Below are 22,320 nucleotides of genomic sequence, written 5' to 3'. Positions count from 1 at the left end.
TTAAAAGCATAATTCAGTTGTGAAATAATTATTCATGCTTTACATGGCAGTATTTTTACATGACAGACAACTCACTCTTATCTAGCCCTTTTTTAAACCAAGGCGTCTAGAAATGTCAGTTAAATGATATTTAAGCGTACGCAGAAACAGACATCTAGCAATTATTTAAAATGTATGACTTCTTGTGGAACCTGATGAGTCACATAATGTAAAAACTGAGCACTGCTCCATTTTTCCTCAAATGACAAGAACATCAGTCTCAGTACAGCGATCCCATGACTAATCCCCAACAGGACTGCATAAAATGCTTTCAGCTGGGATTTTAAGGTTTTTTACATTTTTTGTCACAACCACAGGCAATGATGAGGTTTGAGGTTTTTACAGGTTTTACTGAGATTTTCTATACAGCTCACTTACAATAAATAGATTTTTAAAGGGGTGGTCCACTATTATATCATATTTTAAACTTTAAGTCATGTCTAATGTGGCTGTGTAAACATAAACAGCATCTCTGAATGTTATACGCTCAAAGTTCAATGCAAAGGGAGACGTTGTCTTTTACAGAGTAAGCTTAGCAAAGCTTACAGTGGACGAAGTTTGGGGACTACAAAAAAATACATCCGGCTTAATGCAATCACAAACCTTTCAGGTTATGTGCATTCACCACGTACATACACCCCGCGCATTGAAGGGGCGTGGCCAGAGGCACTGTAATGTTATTGACCTTATTCTTCAATGCGGAAGTGGTGCGTTTTTGCGATTGTTTTAGAACTTCTGATTCAGTTGCTTATGGGAGAAATTACTAGGAATAATAAACGGCAAAAAACGGTCAAACTACTTACTCTACAAACAAGTGTTTGCATTACAATACAGACAAAGTAGAAAATATAATAAGAAAATATCAGTTTGCAAAACGAGCTGTTTTTAAAGTTTAAAAATGAATGGAAGTGAATGAGACCGGAAGTTTCGGGCCAAAATGATTTAAATGGCTGCGCCCACTCGTACACGGAGAATAAGGTGAATAGCAGAGAAAGCTAAAATGCCGTCTAAACGCTGCTATTTCCACAGAGCTTCTTCTTTGGACTTCCAAAGGGCATGACACAAAGAGAGAAGTGCTTACAAATTAAATTTTTTATTATAATATGAATTTTTATAATTATATAATAAAATTATATTAAAATGTAATTTTAATTATGTTCCAGAGAATTATAATAAATGTATAGCTCTAGCATTTGACAAAGAAGAGCTACCAGAATCCGTCCCAGTTCAGTGCTGGATTTGGCTAAAAACTCCTCAAAGAAGGAGCAGCTCCAACCATAATAGAAGAAGCTGTGAGCTTCACAACCTGTAAGATTTTTTTGGTTAAAATCGATCTATTACATGCATAGTGTCTAACGTTATCAGTATGTTGTAGCAAGGACGTAGACAAGGATGTAAACAATGGGAAATGCTGTTTGATACTGTTAACAATTTAGCTACAAATTCATATTTATCCGTCAAACCTTTGTAAACACCCACCATCTTCTCCAGCAATGCAGTGTCTCTCTATGCGGCCGGTTTCCCTGTGTTCTACATCTCGAATAACAAACTCGCAAAAAATATGTGAATGTTTCATATTACTTACACATGCTTATTCCGAATATATGTGAAAGACACTTGTCAGATTTTATTTTAGAGTTTTCTGTCTAATTCAGGCTCACACTGACATGGTTACACTGACTGACAGTATTTACATCGCAGAGGAACAGTGTGTGCTAGTAGAGACGTGACTGGTCGTGACGCTTCCTGGTAATGTGGAGCCGATTCGTGAATCACAGCACATGATGTTAGCTGACCATCCAGAGCCTCTTGAGGGCGGGCCTTTCGGAGGAACAAGGAAATATGATTTTAAATATGTCGTTTTCATGTTAGCTGAGTAGCGGTATATAATTAAAGTAAGATATATGAAAAAAATAACCAGATTTTTTTACAATTGAAGCACACATTGCTTTGCATCTTATAAACACATCCAAGCCTTAAAAATACACTGTGGACCACCCCTTTAAAAAACACTAAAAGTCATCTATAGCAGATTTAAAAATTAATATACATTTTTAGATAGTATTTTTTTGTGATACTTCAATTCTTTAAATCTTTATTTTTTATGTGAAATTCTAAAATCGGATAAAATAAAATGTTAAATGTGTGTGCATGCGTTTGAGTGTGCAAGTGAGAGACCCTAGACCACAAAACCAATAGCCAAAAGTACTTTGTATGTATGTATGTATGCCTGTATGTATTTGTGTATATATATATATATATATATATATATATATGTATATATGTATATGTATGTGTATATATGTATATGTGTATACACAGTTGAAGTCAGAATTATTAGCCCCCCTCTGATTTTTTGTTTTCTTTTTTGAAAATTTCCCAAATGATGTTAAATATGATATAAAATATCCATATATATATATTTTTTTTTCTTCTGGAGAAAGTCTTATTTGTTTTATTTTGGCTAGAATAAAAGCAATTTTTTTTTTTTTTTTTATAAACATTTTAAGGTCAAAATTATTAGCAATATATTTTTTGTCTACAGAACAAACCATCATTATACAATAACTTGCCTAATTACCCTAACCTGCCTAGTTAACCTAGTCAAGCCTTTAAATGTCACTTTAAGCTGTATAGAAGTGTCTTGAAAAACATCTAGTAAAATAATATTTACTGTCGTCATGGCAAAGACAAAAGTAATCAGTTAATAGAAATGAGTTATTAAAACTATTATGATAGAAATGTCTTGAAAAAATCTTGTTTGTTAAACAGAAATTGGGGAAAAAATAAACAGCAGGGCTAATAATTCTAACTTCAACTGTATATACTAATTATGTATGTATATGTGATACATGCTTACATAGAAACCAAACTATACAAAGCTATTTATATATAATTTGTATCATATACATTATATCATATTTTACATCTAAATATAAATAATTTAGATAGTTTTGCAGCACACAAATATACACATACATACATACATACATACATACATACATACATACATACATACATACACACATACATACACACATACATACATATAGTCCTATATTTTTATTTTTTAATTACGTCATGTCATACAGCAGTTAGCAGTTTTAGCCAAATCAAATTTGTTGCCATGTTGAACCACCAATTTAGAAATATTAAACTAAACTAAAAGTTAGTAATGAGCAGAAACCATCCTTCAGTTTTGTTGAAAGCTGTTTGGTAATGTGGCGCAGTCTGAGCCCAGAGACCAACAGCAAACATGCATCTGCAGCAAAAACTATAAATTGAGGTGTGTATGAAGGTCGACACACCATAATTGCACCAATTTGAGCCCTGATTTAATCACTGAATGTGTAATGAATCATCTGCGCTGTGTCATGAATATTTACAGCAACTGTTGCAGACAGATATGAGCTGAAGTCAGAGTCCTGTGAGGTAGAAAAAAAAACCTCCTTATCGCTCTCAAGAAATATTGCTTCAGGGGACCTCTATACCATTTCCTGTTGTCCTGGATTTAGATGCGTGTTGTTTCCTGCTGGCTCGGGGTGAGCTTGAGGGTTAATGGCCAGTGAAGCGCCAATCTGATGATAATGTAAACCAGTTGGAGATGATTCCGCCAAGTTTGAAATCCGTCCAGGCTCAGTGCATACTTAATCTCCCAGCGTGCAGAAAGAGGAAGTCAGGATAACCCTCGGCCTCTGTTTCTGATCACAGATCAGGCCGTCAGCTCAGCGAGGTCTTTGTTCAGCTGCCCTCCAGGAAAGAGCTCCCCGAATACTATGAACTCATAAGGAAACCGGTGGACTTCAAGAAGATCAAGGTAAGCGAGTTACAGTGTATGGTTTATTCCAGTGTGACCCTACACTTGTTATATGTTTTGATGTGACGTATTATCGGACGATCAGGACTGGCACTCTAATTATCCCGGATGGACTATAACAGGATTACCCTGCCAAAGAGAATTGCCTTATGATGTGAGATGAGATGAATTGAGGTTTTCGTCTTTATGACGAGTCGCCTCGCTCAGCTTACGTCTTTTTCATATTAATTCAATGATGTTTGAGGCTCTCATTTTCTGTCACATCTCTAATTGCACCCTACAGGTGATAGATGTTTTTGGGTGGTGTTAGAAATGTTCTTGTTTTTGCAGGAGCGTGTGCGCAGCCATAAGTACAGGAGTGTGAGTGATCTGGAAAAAGACGTCATGCTTCTTTGTCACAACGCTCAGACTTATAATCTCGAGGGCTCTCAGGTGAGTGAATAAATGGATCCGAACACTCCGTTATGGTCTTATAATTATTAATTGGCTAAATGCATTACACCCAGAGGTGGAAACAGTACAAAAAAAAAATATCTTACTCAAGTAAAAATACCATTACTTGCCCAAAAATGTAATGTAGGTCGAGTAAAAGTATCTGTTGTGAATATTACTCAAAGTATGAGTAAAAAGTAGCCCTTTTAAAAGTACTCAAGAGTACTGAGTATTACGCTGTGAAAAGCTGATGCGTTTACATGCAATTTGTTTGTGTGTGTATAAACATAACATTCTGTAGTGCATTTAGTTATTTTTTAAGACTATTTGGTGATTTCAGTCCTTATACAGTAAACATCTGCAATTCTCTCATCAGTGACATGCAGTCTAAACTGTCTACGTTGCGTGTAAAGATTTTCTTGGACACTTTTAATGCTTCCAATTGGTTTGCTGCATTTATAGAGCTCCCATGTCTTGAGTTAGTTTAGTATGATGCGATTTACTGTCTATGTGTGATTTTATTAGACTGAAATCTGCAGTTTGAAGTAAAGTAGTGGAGTAAAAGTACTGGTACATCACTAAAAATGTACTCAAGGTAAAGTACACATTTTTAAAACTACTTAGTAAATTACAATTCCTGAGAAACACTATTTAATTACAGAATTTGTAATTCGTCACTTTACAGTACACCACTGATTACACCGTAATGTAATATTAAACACGTCATTGGCAAAGTATTTGAAATCCACTGATCTCATTGCAAATGCCTCTTGCACATGTTTATTATTGGCCATTCCTTGTTGTAATTATATTGTATTTTTCAAAACGCTAACAAGCATTGTGCAGTACTGAAGCCACGTTTTCAAAACTGTTCACTCAATCAGCCAAACAGAAATCTATGCAAAGCAAGCTGTGAATCGTTTTCATTGCTTTCACACTAAATGCCTGCAATCGTCATTCACTGCCTCTTGCACATGTTTATTTATTACTGGCCATCCCCTGTTGTAATTATATTGTATTTTTCAACAACTAGCAAGCATTGTGCAGTACTGAAGCCATGTTTTCAAAACTGTTCACTCAATTAGCCAAACAGAAGTCTATGCGAAGCAAGCTGTGAATTGTTTTTCATTGCTTTCACACTAAATGCATGCAATCATCAATCATTCAAAAAAACTATACACCTTCAGCACATTTTTTGTATGCTAACAAACTAATTTTACAACAGTTAAATGTTTTAAAAGTGACTTATGGTAAGTTCCATGCATTTTGTGCTATATACTCTTACCTGAAAATGACATAATCATTCTAGACTTAAAACCTCCTACTTTCAGCCACTTTTTTTCTTGACCGTGTTGTAAATCATGGGCTGTCATTGAGAGCCAAATGCGCACTGTTTCACAGTTACATCAATATTACAATTTGTACGACAAAACAGGTGAGATCAATCCCAAGATGATAACGGAATTGCATATTGTATGTACAATACGATGTCTGTATTTTCACGTTTCAACATTTTGAAGTGGATTATATGACAGGAACTGTTTTGTTGTATGATCCAAAGCTTGCCTCTCTAACTTGCAATTTAGCGAATGATTCGAAACAGCATTATTTATTTATTGTTACCACACATACTTTAGCACATTCAAGGCAGTGAAAATGTGGTAAATGTAAAATTACATATTAAAAAAATGAAAGCTGTTAATTTCTGTAATGCTATTTGCTGTTAGTGTTGTTTTAGGTTGTGTGTTAGGAATGAGATGTATGTTTTCTGAATGAGAATTGTTGTTAGGGGTCAAACAAGCTTATTTTGAGATGTACTGTATATGAACTGTTGAATGCACACTGTGAGAACAGTAATTTATTAATATAAACTGCTCATTATATTTTAGGTCAGTTGAAATATCAATTTCTGAAAGTCTCTTTACACATTTGTTTTTATGATGGATTGTGTTTTTTTAAGAGGATTACAGGATTACTGACCAGATTTTGTCTGTGTGTCTGCAATCAATATTTCATCTCTTCTGAAATTAGCATGCTCATCCAGATGTCTGCAAAATATATATATAAATCTTATCTTGTAATTACATTAGTTATTGAGAGTCATTCTTTTTGAAAGTCAGATATTTTACTTCACATTTGCTTGTTAAAATGATCATAAATGTATTGGCAAACAATTATGTTTCATCATTTGTTTGTGCTTGTTTCTGTTATTGTAGATAATAGATGTCAGCAAGAGGTGTGTGTTTTTATTATTTTGTGTTTTTAATTCATTGTTTGTTTTTGTAGATTTATGAGGACTCCATTGTTCTTCAGTCAGTATTCAAGAGTGCCAGACAAAAGATTGCTAGAGAGGAAAGCGACGATGAAAGCGACGATGATGATGAAGAGGATGAATCAGAGGACGAGTGTAAGACTTTTAATTTAAACAAAGGAACACTTTAATGATACTGATCAAACAAAAAATTAAACCTACTACTTAAAACTGTACGAAAAGTGCAGTTTTATTTGACTTTTTGAAACAGAATGTTTGGCTGTCACATATCAAAGAGGAAGCTTTCAAAGGCTTTCGTTTTTCAAAAGAAAAAGCCACCTTTTCATTACATTCCAATTTATTCACAGTATGGAAGCTTTGTGGATGATTCAAACTTCTTGTCTTTTTCTTGACCAGATTGTATAGTATGTATTTAAACTATGAGCATGAGGTGAGATTTATCACCTATTACATTTATGCTCTTTTTCTGTTAATGGAGTGTTTATGAATAAGTATGTCTGAATTCATAAATGTGTAATTTTAACATAATAAACAAAAATTTATATAATGCCCTATAATGCAGCATTTAGAGTATTTAAAACAGTTATTCTCAAGGCCATGTATAATTGCAGGCCAAACTAATTTCAGTTTGATTATTGGTAATGACGATAGGGTATTCTGTTTGGGTATTCTGACATTGTTATGTGCATACCAACTATACGTTAAGTTTCTGTCGCATCTTGTGCTAGAATCTTTATACGTATATGCACACATACACACACAGGCCATTTTATTATGTACACCTATCCAATTTTTTGTTAACACAAATTTCTAATCAGCCAATCACATGATTAGAATACACATAAGCATGTAGACATGGTCAAGGCGATCCAGTATCAGAATGGGGAAAAAGGTGATTCAATGACTTTGAACGTGGCATGGTTATTGGTGCCAGACGGGCTGGTCTGCCTTGTATCAACAGTTCAGGCTGCTGCTGGTGGTGTAATAGTGTGGGGGATATTTTGTTGGCACACTTTGGGCCCATTAGTACCAATTGAGCATTGTGTCAATGCCACAGCCCACCTGAGTATTGTTGCTGACCATGTCCTTCCCTTTACAGTATGACCAAAGTGTAACCATCTTCTGATGGCTTCTTCCAGCAGTATAACGCACCAGGTCGTAAAGCGTGAATCATCTCAGGCTGGTTTCTTGAACATAACAATGAGTTCATTGTACTCAAAGGACCTCCACAGTCACCAGTACTCAATCCAATAGAGCACCTTTGGGATGTGGTGGACTGTGAGATTCGCATCATGGATGTGCATCCAACAAATCTGCAGCAACTACATGATGCTATCATGTTAATAAGGACCAAAATCTCTGAGGAATATTTGCAGTACCTTGCTGAGTCTATGCAACAAAGGAATACATTACAAAATTGCCTTCAGAACTGATTAAGGCATTTCTGAAAGCACAAGGGGGTGTACCTAATAAAGTGGCCAACGAGTGTAGACTGCTCTAAGTCTACTAAACGGCAGAAAATACTAATACTATTTTAGGTCTTTGCATTCAGTTTTTGATCAAGCAAAATGCTTCGCTAAATTAGAGGGATGTGGGTGGGATTTAACAACATGGACTTGTAATAGATGTGAGTGGTATTTTAATGAGTTCTCATTATCCTGTAAAAATTACAACTGTGTCTAAAAGCTCATTTGTGTTTACACCTCTTCTAAGTTGTTCTTCTAATTAAAAACATTATTGTGATTATTATTATTATTTTTTGCAACCCAAGCTAAGTCAGTGAAGGTGAAAATCAAACTGAGTAAACGGGATGAGAGAGGTCAGGACAAAGGCAAGAAAAGGCCGAGTCGTGGAAAGGCCAAACCCGTGGTCAGTGATGATGACAGCGACGAAGACCAGGAGGACAACGTAAGTCCACCTTTCTTGTTTATCAATTAGCCTTGTCATTTCTACAATCTGTTTACCCAGCTGACATTTAACTTAATTAGATATCTTGTAATCATAAACCCCAGGTGCATACATTGACATTTTGACTGAAAATTCTTGAGGAGGATATTATCACAATAAAAAAACAGCTTTTGATTGAGAGCTTATGGGACGGCTAGCAGCAAAGAGGTGCTGCCACTCAAAATGTTGCCCACAGACAGCTTCTAAAATAATACAAAGAGAATTATAGATGCTTAGCCACATGTCCTTATCTTTCATCATCTAAGAGCTGTTTGAGGTGTTGTTATGCAGTTCCCCGAGGGAATACGTTATCAGAAAAAAAAAAAGATATACTGTGGCCTTAAACTTCACTTTAATTGCTCTCTCTTTATCCCATCTGCTGCAGTTCAAGAGGAAAATGTAAGTCTGTCTGTTTCTCTTGCTTTTCTGTTTCTTCTCAGCTCACGTATGCTTTATTCTCTTTGTGTGATACTTTCACATCCGAACGTCAGTATATTGCATAATCTCATGTCAAAGGGTTAGTTCACCTTGAATTGAAAAATTTGGTCATCGATTACTTGCCCATTTACATCATGTCATTCCGAACCAATACAACTTTTCAGGAATACAAATCTGAGAGATTTATGATATATGTTATTAAAGTAAAGAGGCTGAATTGAAGAGGCTCGTTCTTTATCCTCACGCTGTAGATGGTCTGTTGAACTGTTTTTTCGCTAGTGAAGCATTCAGTTTTTCCACTTACAAAAGTCTGCCATGTAAATAGGAAATGCGCCATGGCGCGACGCAGCTGACTCTTAAAGGGAATGGGAGATGAGACTCTGATTGGTTTGATGCATGTTATGCTCAAAACACACTCATAACTCATTAAGAGAATAAGCACAACCTTGTCAGACCATGTGCCAAAGCGTATTTTTTCATCCTTAAAATTGCCAAAGTAGAATTGGACATGCCCTTAATGCTTTTGCTTCATGCACTTTAGACTTTGCGCATAGATCGTTAAAATAGAGCCCCAAATGTATCTTCTGTACACTTTTAAACCAACATATTGTATTTTTATGACAGCCATAACTGTGAGGGCAGTATTGTTATGGGTAAAAAAAATGTAAGCAAGTAAAGTCCTAAGCTCATATGTGTTAAAAAAAATAATAATAAAAAAAAAATAATAATAATATATTCCATTTTTATAGTGCTTTTCTAAGCATTCAAAACACTATACAGATTTGGGAGAGTCCCCTTAACTACCTTTACACTGGTGATTTGCGTTTGTCAAAGCATGTGTTAAAATGTAATCTTTTTCTTTTATTTATTTTCTTTTTAATATAGTGATTTTATTTTGTGGTTTTAATGCTTTCAAGAGCAATTATAAATTGTAATGTACTGCTATTTGTAGAACTAAGTTCTAAAAGAAACAACTCTTATAAAACCAGAGAGAAAGGCTGCATGGCTATAATGGTAGCCTAAAGTATATGAGAGAGTCTGTAATATCATTCTGGTCCTATCTGTCAGATGTTAGAGAAACGGAGCTTCGCCATCTGTCTAAACCAACAAAATTAAACTGATCATATATATATTTTTCCCCATCAAATCGCATTGCATCAAATCACATTGTAATGAATCAAATTTAAATCAGTTTCCACTGCACATATCAGGAACTCTTACACCGTAAAAAATGTTGGGTTTCACACAATTCCTTCATGTTTTCCTAACACAAATTGATTAAGATTTAAAAAAAAAATTTTGTTCAATACACTGAAATTTGTTTACAAAATTTGTATTTTTTCTTTTTACAGTTTACCCCTCCCCCCCCCCCCCCATGCAAAAAAAAGTACAATTGTGTTGTGTCAACTCATTTTAAATAATTAGTTTGAACAAGCACAAAAAATCATTTGTGGAGTGTATGAATCTTTAATATACTGTATGGCTATGCATCAAGAAACGCATCACATCCTACTCAGTTATGAGATGCATAACCCTATCCTATAGAGATCAAAAAATACATAACAATGCATGATAATCAGGCGGTTCAATCCAAGGCTTCTGAATATACAAGATCATTAAAACTATTTAAAAGGGTTTTGTTATGCTTTTTAGTCCTTTTTAAACTTGCTTTATTATTTAATATTGCTGTTTCAACACAAAAAAAGATCTTCTCCAAAGATGCAGTTTCATTAGCTATGTTTCCATCCAAAAATGCAAATTAACTTTATGCGCAAATGCGGAATTTGCTCTGGTAGGAGAAGCTGTGTCAATCTTGCCGACACGCAATGAACATGTGGTGGTGTTTGAAGGCGTGAGACATGGAGCACAGACAGTCTTGACAGTTCTGGAGGTAATTATTAATATAATAACCCGATTACTGAAATGGTTAAGGTGTTTTACAGTAGAATGACCAAAACAACATTTAAGATGTTTTACAATGTGCTCAATTGGCTGGTTTGTCCATTTACACACGTTTTTATCATCACATGATCTCTTATAACAAAATCTCATGACCTTTTTAATGCACATACTGGAATTTGTTCAGTAAAAGTGTTTCCATCATAGTTTATGCGCATCTTTTCTTGTTCAATAAGTTTATCCTACTCAGTTATACTTGTATGTTTTTTATGCGCGTTTTTAAAACTTATGCGCATCTTGATTGTTTTCAGCAACTTCTGCAGCATTTTCTTTATTTATGCACATATCCAAAATGCGCATAAAAATAGGTGGATGGAAACATAGCTAGTGTGAATGTGATCCACCCCAAAAAGAACTATTTTCTATAAGGTTTAGGGTTAGGGTTTCTTAATTCCCCAAATGCCTCAATTGTGGATAAAATGCACACTATAAAATCATTAGTATGCCTCACCTTACTCAACACACTGTTGATTACTCCAGTCTTTCTGGTTAAAGCATTAGCCAATTTTAATGTAACTATCATTTTTATACATTTACATGATTATACTTGTGGATCATGCAGTATACAGCATATGCAGTATATACCTGTCGGACTGCTAGCGAAAACTGTACATGAGTAATATAAAATGACAAGAGTTAAAAGGCTGTGACACACAAGCCAACTTAAAAGAACTAGTGGCAATGAAACAAAGCAGCACTTGTTTTTTTATTTCATATAATTATCAAATTCCTTATGGCTCGTGTTGTTATGAATATAGACGCATATTGGAATGCTCAGGTAATGCAGAGTTGATATTGGGAGATTTTCAAGAATTGTGGTTTTCACACTGCACGACTCTCTGGTGTAGCAAACAGTTGCTCCTGTGTTCACACTGTACGATGGGTCAATGACAGCAGGATAAAAACTACATGAATACATTAGAAACAATCACAGACAAATCTGTCTGACTCGCATACGCAAGTGTGAAGTTATAATGAGATAACTCACTACCACATGCGAGATTGGAAATGGTAGCCTGCAAAACATTTTTCTTTTTTTGTAGTAACTTGCTATTCAAATGGTATGTGTTCTTATTTCCTGCTAAAGGACGGAGAAAGATTATGGACGTGAAATGGAAAAAGGATTGTGCGTTCTGCAAAGAGCGAGAAAAATAGTTGTAGGTCAATAAATAGATTTGCAATGTGCTGCTGCGGCTGACCCAGAGTATGTTTCTTTGTTTCTTTTTTAATGTTATTGTAAAGCTTATTTATTCAGAGACTGTGGTCTATAACTGTTCCTGGAACTCCCCGCTGTTCTGCTCTCTCATTGACTGTAGGTCATCATCGCCAATGTGTTTTTCAGTCAGAACTCATTTCACACTGCATGATTTTAAATCGCAGACAAGGTCCAGATATTTAGCATGGCAAATATTTCACAGGCATTGGTGACACTTTGTGATCACTTCTTTGACAATTCAGAATGCGTGACTTTCACTTGCATAAACAAGCACCGATTTGCCACTGATTTTGGGCAGTTGTCTGCAATTTCACAAAAACCTGTTGGTGAGTATTAATCAGACCTAAAATCATGCGGCGTGAGCTTGTCATAAAGCAGGGGTGCCCAAACTCAGTCCTGAAGGGCTGGTTTTCTGCATAGTTGAGCTTCAACTTCCTTCAACACACCTGCTTGAAAGTTTCTAGTATAACTAGAAAGAGCTTGATCAGTTGGTTCAGGTGTGTCTTAAGCACCGTTTACACTTATACGTTTTAGTTTTAAAAAGGCGTTTTAGAATGAAAACAATTCACGTCCATACTGTCGTTTCACCCAGCGTTTCTGAAAAGATCTCCATCCACACTACTCTGCTGAAAATGCACATCACGTGACCACACACACACACACTCTGCCAAGTGCTGCAGCATATGCGGTGGTCTGTGCACCAGGCAGTCAGCATTGATAAATGTTGTTAGTTGTTAAACGTGATGTTTAGTTCATCTTGTCTCTATCTAATGACTCTTTGGTCTTTTGAATCTATTACTTGTTCTCAGGGAATATGTTTTGGCTGAGCGCAAAGATAAGTTCATATATTAATTTGTGTAACCATGGACACTGATTTTACATATTTGACTGATTGCTTGTTTTATTTTCGATATTGTATACACTTATTGTACGTTATACTTTTATAGTGGGAAATATTGATTATTAAAACTGATATTCAGCAAAAGAGAGGGTATGTTTCTTATTTTTCAATGAAATTGAAAGGAGGCAGTTACGTTATAGGCTCCGTTTTGTTATAAATGTGCATACAGTGAATATGACACTCATATAAATATGTAGCTACACGATGCCTCAATATTTTTGGTGTCTGTTAAGTTGTTAATATCAAAATGAAAATAGGCAGTTCCTTATATCATGTCTTCATTTTATTGTTAAGATAGTGAAACAACGTAGCCAGGGGTGATGTGAATAAGGTTATAAAGTACACTGTTCCCTTTGAAGATTTACCCGACGTGTCCTCGGAGTTTGTTTTCCATATCAAACGTGCGAAGTCTGAACTTACAAGGAAAAAATGCAAGACTGAACTCTGTGCACTTCATTTTGAGAAAAAGCCCCAGACAGAAGCGAATTTCTGCAGCCATGCCTCCGTTTTCAGATGTCGCAGTTTTTCCTCATTCACACTAACACAGAGCAGCAGCATTTTAAAACCAAAATGGCCTTCAGCTTATCTAAAACACTGTTTTCTTGGCTCAAAAACTCTGGGGTAGTGTGGACGGAAAGCGTAACCGTAACAAAACTTTTGTGTTTTAAAACTAAAACGTGTTAGTGTAAACAGGGCCTAGTTGGGGTTGAAACTAAACTGCAGGACACCAGCCCTTCAGGACCGAGTTTGGGTACCCCTGGCATAATGGGACAAACACTACTAATGGCCCAGCAATGAACTCAAGGTTTGAATTGTCACAGCCCAAAAATGCATATAAATGTTTGCCATTGTCAGAATGACTGAGGATCGATTTGTGAATTTGCAGCCCTTTTTTGGAGAGGCGGCCAAGGAACACCTGATCAATTGCATTTAAAGAGAGACACAAAAACAGCATGTTGTTAATTCAATCCGAAAATGGTTCAGCACAGTATAATAAATGATCAGCAAGGAATTTTAAGTTGACATTTACACATTCCAGGAAAAGCTGCAACCTATATTATATATGATGTAAAGGACATGTTAGAACCCTATTAATTATGGCTTCATTCACATATAAACATTGACTGATTAGCTAACTATTCCAGCTCAGCGGGCGAGTAGAAACTTTGTTGGTCACTAGTATAGCATTATTTCACTGACAAATGTCGAGAGCGCATTTATGTAATAAGAGCGAGCGAATCTGTTGCTCCCGTGCAGATTTCCGCTGTTCGTGGACAAAATACTGCTTAAGAGCTCTCAAATATACGCTGATCGCGGTCAAATTTTCTCTTGCACTCTCAAATATGCGCTGCTCACACACAAATTTTCTTGCATGCTCTCAATACACGGCTCGCTCAGTGAGATGATATGCAGACTCACAATTTGTGTCTTGTCTTCCCCCTCTTCCTTTCGTGCTTTTTAATATGATTTATATTGGTGCACTATTTATTAACAATAACCAAAATACTAAAAATAGAGCTACATATAAAATTTGTAATCTAATAAACCATAACATTTTTATCTGTATGTTAAATGATGATATATTTCAAGTTTCAAACACTTAAAAACACAGAGAATAGACGTTAGATGTAATACATTTGATATAGAAATATATATTTGATATAGAATACATTTGATTTTAAAAACATCCAAAAGGTGCACCATACTAATAAAATAAAAAAACATTTAAGCAAAAATATGACTAACGCAAGCAGAAGTGAAACTGTAATGGAATACAGGGAAAAACTTAATAAGGTATTATACTGTAGTATTTAATCTTTTAATAAATGTCACTATCAATCCCATTTTATCATGGCAACTACAAAAAAAGTGAACTAGTCTCTGTTGTCTTCCTCATTGCTGATGAGGTTGTGGAGGGCATTTTTTTAAAATCCTCTTCATTTTGAGGAAAAGCTGTTCCACATGGCCCCTGAACATGTCTATTGGCATGTACAGTGTTTTGAACAGTACTACAGTAAAGTACTGCAATCAATCTGTTGTGGTAATCCTATAGTTGCTATGATAACACAACAACTGTAATATAAACAAATGACCCAATGCTGTAGTTTTTTTTTTTTTTACTACATAGAGTATATTATACTACAATTCACCACACTTTACTGTAGTAAAACTACACTTAGCATTTCATTTTATCAGTTCACTATTCTTAGTACTACAGTATGGTGAAGCATTCATTAACAAGGAGTTGTAAATAATACTAGACTAAAAAATAGGCAACATACTGTATATAACACATCAAAAACACTAGTGTTTATTATAGAATTTACCTTAGCCTTTTGGTTTTTGTGTATTGTTATTAAATAATGTATCAATATATAAACCATATCAACATTCTTGGCATAACCAATTTGACAGGCAAATTATGCATATTTGAGAGCTCGTGAGCAGTTTTCTCCACGAACCGAGGAAATCGACATGCGAGCAAAGAGATTTGCTTACTTGTGTTACATGAATATACTCTCGACTTGTAATACTGCGCTCACGACATTTGTAAATGAAATAACGCCATAACAAGCACATTTTGCTACTATGGAGACATGATGCGTTGATTCATGAATCATAAATGTTAAATAGGCGACACTCAGTGGTTAGCATTGTCGCCTCACAGCAAGAAGGTCGCTGGTTTGAGTCCAGGCTGGGTCAGTTGACGTTTCTGTGTGGATTTTGCATGTTCTCCCCGTGTTGGTGTGGGTTTCCACTGGGTGCTCCAGTTTCCCCTACAGTCCAAAAACATGCACTATAGGTGAATTGAATAAAACTAAATTGGCCGTTGTGTATGTGTGTGGATGAGTGTGTATGTGTGTTTCCCAGTACTGGGTTGCAGCTGAAAGGGCATCCGCTGTGTAAAACATATGCTGGATAAGTTGGCGGTTCGTTCCGCTGTGGCGACCCCTGATGAATAAAGGGACTAAGTCGAAGGAAAATTAATGAATGAATAATAAATGTTACATATATAATATACATAGATTAATTATTCTTATTTGATGGTATGTATATTAAAATGTAGGTTTTGTGGGGGGAGGGTTATAAGCAGCTGCTTCAGAGATGACTGACTTTTATATATAAATGAATATACAGTTGAAGTCAGAATTACTGTCAGAATTATTAGCCCCCCTGAATTATTAGCCCCCGTTTATTTTTTTCCCCAATTTCTGTTTAATGGAGAGAAGATTTTTTCAACACACTAATAACAGATTTATTATGCCATGATGACAGTAAATAATATTTTACTAGATATTTTCAAGACACTTCTATACAGCTTAAAGTGACATTTAAAGGCTTAACTAGGTTAATTAGGTTAACTAGGCAGGTTAGAGTAATTAGGCAGGCTATTGTATAATGATGGTTTGTTCTGTAGAATATCGATTTTTTTTTTTATAATTTTGACCTTAAAATGTTGTTTTAAAAAAAAAAAACAACTGCTTTCATTCTAGCCGAAATAAAACAAATAAGACTTTCTCTAGAAGAAAAAAATATTATCAGACATACTGTGAAAATTTCCTTGCTCTGTTAATCATCATTTGGGAAATATTTAAAAAAGGGAAAAAAGGGGGGCTAATAATTCAAACTTCATCCTCAACACTAGTCTGCAAAATTATTTTCACATATTTAAACTGTAATCTTTTCACAAAATTAATTTTGCACAAGGATGAACTTCATTGATTCTCAAGCACCAGAGCATGCTTGAGCTTCTGTAATCACATTTAAATGCCGTTAACATTGTTCGCTGTTCCTCACAAGTAAATAAAGCCCTAAATCTTTCCTCATATAAAGCAATTATGTCTCTTCAGAAGATTAAAGCACTCTATTCATGTGGATTTTCTTTTTGAAGTGTCAGAGTTTTGAATGAACAATGACTTTCAATGGAGAGACCGAAATCTTAGGAATATAATTAAAGCCATCTTCATTTGTGTTCTGAAGATAAACAAACGCTTTGAAACAACACGAGGGAGAGTTTTCGCTTTAGGGTGTGAACATGTAAGAGGTGTGTGACCGAACCCCATGAGTCAGTCTCGTTATCCACAAATAAGGAAATGCATTCAGTGCAGGAATAATGAGGCTCTGCAGGCCTGAGATCAGTCAGGTGTGGTGTGGGGGGTCGCCATGGGGCGTTATGTGATCTGCACGTGCGTGTGATAATGTTGTGTGTTTGTTTTTTAGGAGCAGTCAGAAGGAAGCCAGAGCGACGATGAGTGAGGAGGAGATGAGCTGATCATCAGCATTACTTACACGTGTTTATTTGCTTCTTTTATTGTCTTTCCTCATCCTCGCCCACCCTAAGTACTCTGCACTTCACCTGAGGCTTGATTGTATTTTCTGTTATCGTATTGTATGTCTAGATATGTTGTCTGATGCTTCTGGTTATGGATGCATAATCTACAGCGCAGAAGCTCTTTTGTTGCACCTTCAGTAGCTTACAGTTATCGGGATATCTCGCCACACGCAGTGAGGTATTTGAGCGATGATTTCTGTATGCTTGGACAAAATTTACATTCATGCAATGGTTTATTCAAAATATGTTTGATTTAAACAAATGAATTGCATCATTTATAAGCTATTCAATCCAAACCTGGATCGGTTTTCAAATTTACAAAGCATATCAAAAGTATTCAAGTGTTACTTAAAGTGAAGTCCAGCATTTCGTATTGTTTAGATTAGATCATTAATTGTAGTGAATTCTTTATGGTATTGCATGCAGCACAAAAGCCAGCAGAGATTACAAATGTGTTTGAGATTGGAGCACTTATCTGCCCTGTACCATTTCAGTGCTATGCGATAGATGATTTTGATGAGCTTTTTATCATTGGTGATTTCTCTGTGGCCTATTATATCCTTCATTCACTGCTTTTTTATTTCATAGTATACTTGCGCCTTGTTTCAAGAAGATGCAATTTTTTGTAAGCTTTTTTTTTTCCAGATCAGTTGGTTTCCAACTACAATCCAGTTTTTCATTTGCAGTGGATAAGAGAGTCGCAGAGCACTTCAGTATTTCAAGGCTCATTTATTAAGAAACCAGTATTTTACTGCCTATTGTTTGTAACACTATAAACAAACTCAGATTGGCTACAGTTTTTTCCCTTAATGGATATTTATCATTTTTCATTTAGGAAAGAAAAAACTATAGTTGTTGGGATTCAATTGGGATCTTTTTACAAATGATCTTTGCTCTTTTAGCGCGTTGGCAGAAATATACAGTATACTTTATTTGTAAGAAAATTGAATGCTATTGCTTTTAAATGTACTCATCAACAAACTTGCATTATTGTCAATGAGAGCCTTTTTGATTTGTTCTCCTGTGTGCCATTGGTCATTTCCGACATCTTTTATACATTCTTGTGCTTGGTAACTCCTTTAATGTGTCATAATATTTGCTCTCCTTGCACACCGTCTTTGTGGTTGTAGCTTATAGCCCAAAGTAAACCGCACCAATGGTGAACTTTCTCTTGTCTGTCTGTTGTTTTTATTTATTTATTTTGTGGAATGCCATGCTTATTGTCTTAACCTCTTAAGGCCCAATGTGTTTTTTTACATGCATTTTTTTCTATTTCACTTTGCTATTTGGGCTTATTGGAGCCTAATTAGAACAGAAATCTAATTATTATCTTTTGATATGATGTCCTTTTAGAGAAAAATGATGTCCATATATGTGGACTCGTGGTCTAAAATTTACATTAAGCACTTTTTCCTGAATTTTTTTAAAGCATATTTAACATAGAATTTTTTTAAAACTTGATTCGACTATCAGAGAGTAAAAACAATATTTTTTTTCCATTTTGGACAGTTAAAAATAGGGTTTGGGAAATTTCATACTGTATGCTGCAAAACAGTTGCAGGATGACACTGTATGTCTGTAACTAAATATGAAACATTCAAAGTATTTTAAATAGCCACTTAAGAGCTATAATGTATGTGGACACTCAAGCTCTGGGAAGTTAAGGAAGTAATTGTGACTCGATAGATATATTTACAATACTCCTCTACTAATAGACGTGTTTTTGCAATAAGACTCTGTCTTTCAGGAGTGAGTGGTGTTCTGTACTCTTGATCATTCAGGGATTTCTGTCCCATGTTGTCCCATGTTGTAGCTAGTTCTGTCCCAAATGTAGCTGTCACTCCTGAAAATTCATACAGTTCATACAAAGCTATGTTGTACTGTAAATTTCAGTATTCAATATCCTCATATTGTGCAGATGTGCATTGTTTCATCTGCTTCATTAAAATGGAAGTTTTATATCCATAATAGTCATTTGAGATAATTACTTGTCTATTTGCCAGTGCTTTTTAGCTAAAGCCATAAACTACAATAATTACAGAAACAAACTCAAACCAAAAAAGGTCTCGGTTTTATGTGCGACATCTTGGTTGCATAGGTAACTCTTTTTCCCTGAAGGAGGGAACTGAGTTATGACTAGGCCCACACAGAATCTGTGCGTGCAGAAATCCGCAGATTTTTAGCCCATCTTTGAGTGTATGCATTTACTTTTGTAAATGTGTGTTAATCAATTTCATTATTGTGATATAATAATAATATTAAAATGTTCATATGATTTATTTACAGTACAGTTTATAAAGTAATATTTTCTGTCTTTTAGTAGATATATTATATGGGAGACTTGGTTTGTTTACCAAATAAGTGGTTCTAATTGGATTTGCATTGTTTTTTTATTTCATCTATTAAGTTTTTAGTTATGATACTCCTAAAATCATTCCGCATAAATCCACAGATTTTTTACAAAATTCTCAGCACAAATAGCAAAGAATGTCCACAGAATCTCTCTGGCCATAGTTATGACTTGAAGTATGGAATGGGGGATTGCGCTTAGGAGACCAATCACTCGCTTGAGTTTTGTATAGAAAGGGTCATTGTCAATTGAGGAGTATAATCTGCATATCAGGCCACACCTATACATATGACTCGTAGGCTGTTCTAAGAGCCTAGCCACCCTCATCATTCAGCTGAAAGTTTAGGGTTGTAATCGTAGAGCTATAACTTCTCCATTTACTCCTTTGGGAATGAGGTTTACATTTCCCAGTATGAAGGGGGACCAGGGGGCATATCCATCTCTTGGTCGTGAGGGGCATGAAGGAAATCCGTAGGGTTCACCTACTGGGAAACTTACTAGAAAAAAAAGAGTAGACTCACTGGGGGAAACATAATTGCACAGCCGTTGGGGTCAGCAGTGAGCTAGTGTTTCCATCCAGAGGGGACCTCGAGCAGGGAGTAAAAGCACTGGCAATGGGAGGTTTTGTGTGAAGCAAATAGATCGACCTAGGCTATGTTGAATCATTCCCAAATTAGCTGGATCACCTGGGGCTGGAGTTTCCATTTTTCTGGGATCATTATGAGCTCTTGTGAGAGCCCATCAGCTTCACAATTAAGCTCTCTTGCTATATGAAAGGTATTTGATATGCATATGACTCTAGAGGGGCAGATCGTGACTAAGCACCTAGTGGTAGATATACACTACAGCAACCATGTTGTGGGTCCTGACCAACAGGTGCTTTCAATTGGCTACAACGTCAGCCCAAACCCAATGCAGATGCAACCAGTTCCACAATCCCTCCATCCTGGAGGGATCTGTTGTCACAACAGACTACCTGGACACTTGTTCTGGATTTGTTCTTGAGCTGCCATGTTCGAATGAAACCACACAGGAATAGTCTGTGAAAAGGTAAGGACACACAAAGTACACTTGATGATATACTGTAACAGACAGATATATGAACTGAACCTTTCATTTTACCTGCTCATAGGTAATGCACTTCTTAAATTTATCAAATATCAACTAAGTGATATGGAGATTCGGCACACTCTTTCCCTGTTCAGTGAGTGGCAGAGATGGAGCTTTTTACAGTGCCTTAGCAGGATCTTGAGTTCAACTGTACATCCAGTGTCAGTTAAAAATGTGTCCAGATGTATGTTAGGCTTATAAAACAGTTGGACACTTTTTAATTACTCGCACATACATCTCATCTCCCTCACCCCATAGTATGCTTCTCGCATGTTCATCTCACCTCCCTTGCCATAGTATGCTACTCACACAGATTTTCCCTTGTATGTGTTTTTTTGCCTTTCTTCGTCATAGTATGGTACTTACACTAGCTTATCCGTATCTCGATGCACAGTAAAAACGATTCATTTTGACACTCCTACATCAGGACATTTGTGAAGATCCAGTGCCTGAAGGGCAGGACTGTAGAAACTGTGTGGCAAGGTAAACAGTAGACTAGCATGCATTCTTCGGGTCCATAAACCTATACTGGAAATGGGAACATCTGAGGATGCATTACTTCATAATGATCATGCTCAGAACAAGAACAGCATCCTGTGTGGTTCAAAGTGCACAGATACACTCTGCTCTTTTGGGGTACAATGAAATAATTTTTGTAAAACCCACACTTCATCTCAGCTTAAGGGACCGGCTTGATTGCATACTTTTCCAGGATAACAGCAATCTCCTCATGCAAAACTGGGATGGCTGTGGTTTACACAGGTGTAATGTGTACATGCCTGAATATTTGGTGGCCATCTGCTGAAATGAATCGCATAGTAAAGTTGAATTATTTGAATGAGTTTGTAAGATGGGCAGGGCAGCGCTAACCTGGCAATTCAAGTGCCACAAAAGTGACAATCAGTTGGGACAGCAAGCAGAGATGAAAGGAGAGGAGGTCAGTGCAAGGAAACTCTTACCTCACAGGCACCACATGAAGGGTCACATCCAGGGACAGAGGAAACTCTTCTCCTTTCTCGTAAAAGAGATCATTTTTCATGGTAAGATGGTCCTCCACCAGGGAAAAGGCAGCCTCATCAGGCTCTGAGTGACTTGTCTCTGGGATGCTTTGTGGTCTCCTATGAGACTTAGCAGCAGTCTGTGATAGTGGTATCTCTTGCCTGCGGAGAAATCAACGTGGCCAACAGACGGGGGATATTGGCACATTCTGGGTCCACAGGGGGCCCCTCAGCAGGGAACAGTCAAAACGCTGGCTACCAGTGGCAGATCTTTCTTTTTTTTAAAACCTTCAGGAATTAGCATGGCTCATGGTGTCCAACTGCACTGCCAAAAACTCCTGGGTAAGGTCCCTGACAGTGTTGGCGAAAAGGCTGACTTTTGACATGGGGCACTAAGAAAACAAACTTCAACAGCATCCTTAATCTCTGCAAGGTGGCACAGTGGGTAGCACAATCGCCTCACAACAAGAAGGTCGCTGGTTCGAGCCCCGGCTGGGTCAGTTGGCAT

At 36.3% G+C, this 22,320-nt stretch overlaps 1 protein-coding gene across 1 annotated transcript in view; it reads left to right on the top strand.

The window, feature by feature from the left end:
* smarca2 (SWI/SNF related, matrix associated, actin dependent regulator of chromatin, subfamily a, member 2) overlaps positions 1 to 18,523 on the top strand; it is a 104,334-nt gene extending 85,811 nt beyond the window's left edge. Inside the window, exons 30-34 of the mRNA XM_056458159.1 lie at positions 3,751 to 3,856; positions 4,187 to 4,288; positions 6,575 to 6,695; positions 8,332 to 8,468; positions 17,243 to 18,523. Of these exons, the coding sequence (XP_056314134.1) occupies positions 3,751 to 3,856; positions 4,187 to 4,288; positions 6,575 to 6,695; positions 8,332 to 8,468; positions 17,243 to 17,278 (502 nt within the window). The 3' untranslated portion in view covers positions 17,279 to 18,523. The remainder of the gene's footprint in view (positions 1 to 3,750; positions 3,857 to 4,186; positions 4,289 to 6,574; positions 6,696 to 8,331; positions 8,469 to 17,242) is intronic.
* The last annotated feature ends 3,797 nt before the right edge of the window (positions 18,524 to 22,320 follow it).

Source organism: Danio aesculapii, chromosome 5 (genome assembly GCF_903798145.1).
Source record: "Danio aesculapii chromosome 5, fDanAes4.1, whole genome shotgun sequence".
NCBI lineage: Eukaryota > Metazoa > Chordata > Actinopteri > Cypriniformes > Danionidae > Danio > Danio aesculapii.
The sequence above is the reverse complement of the archived record's forward strand: the minus strand, read 5'-3'. Positions and strand labels throughout refer to the sequence as shown.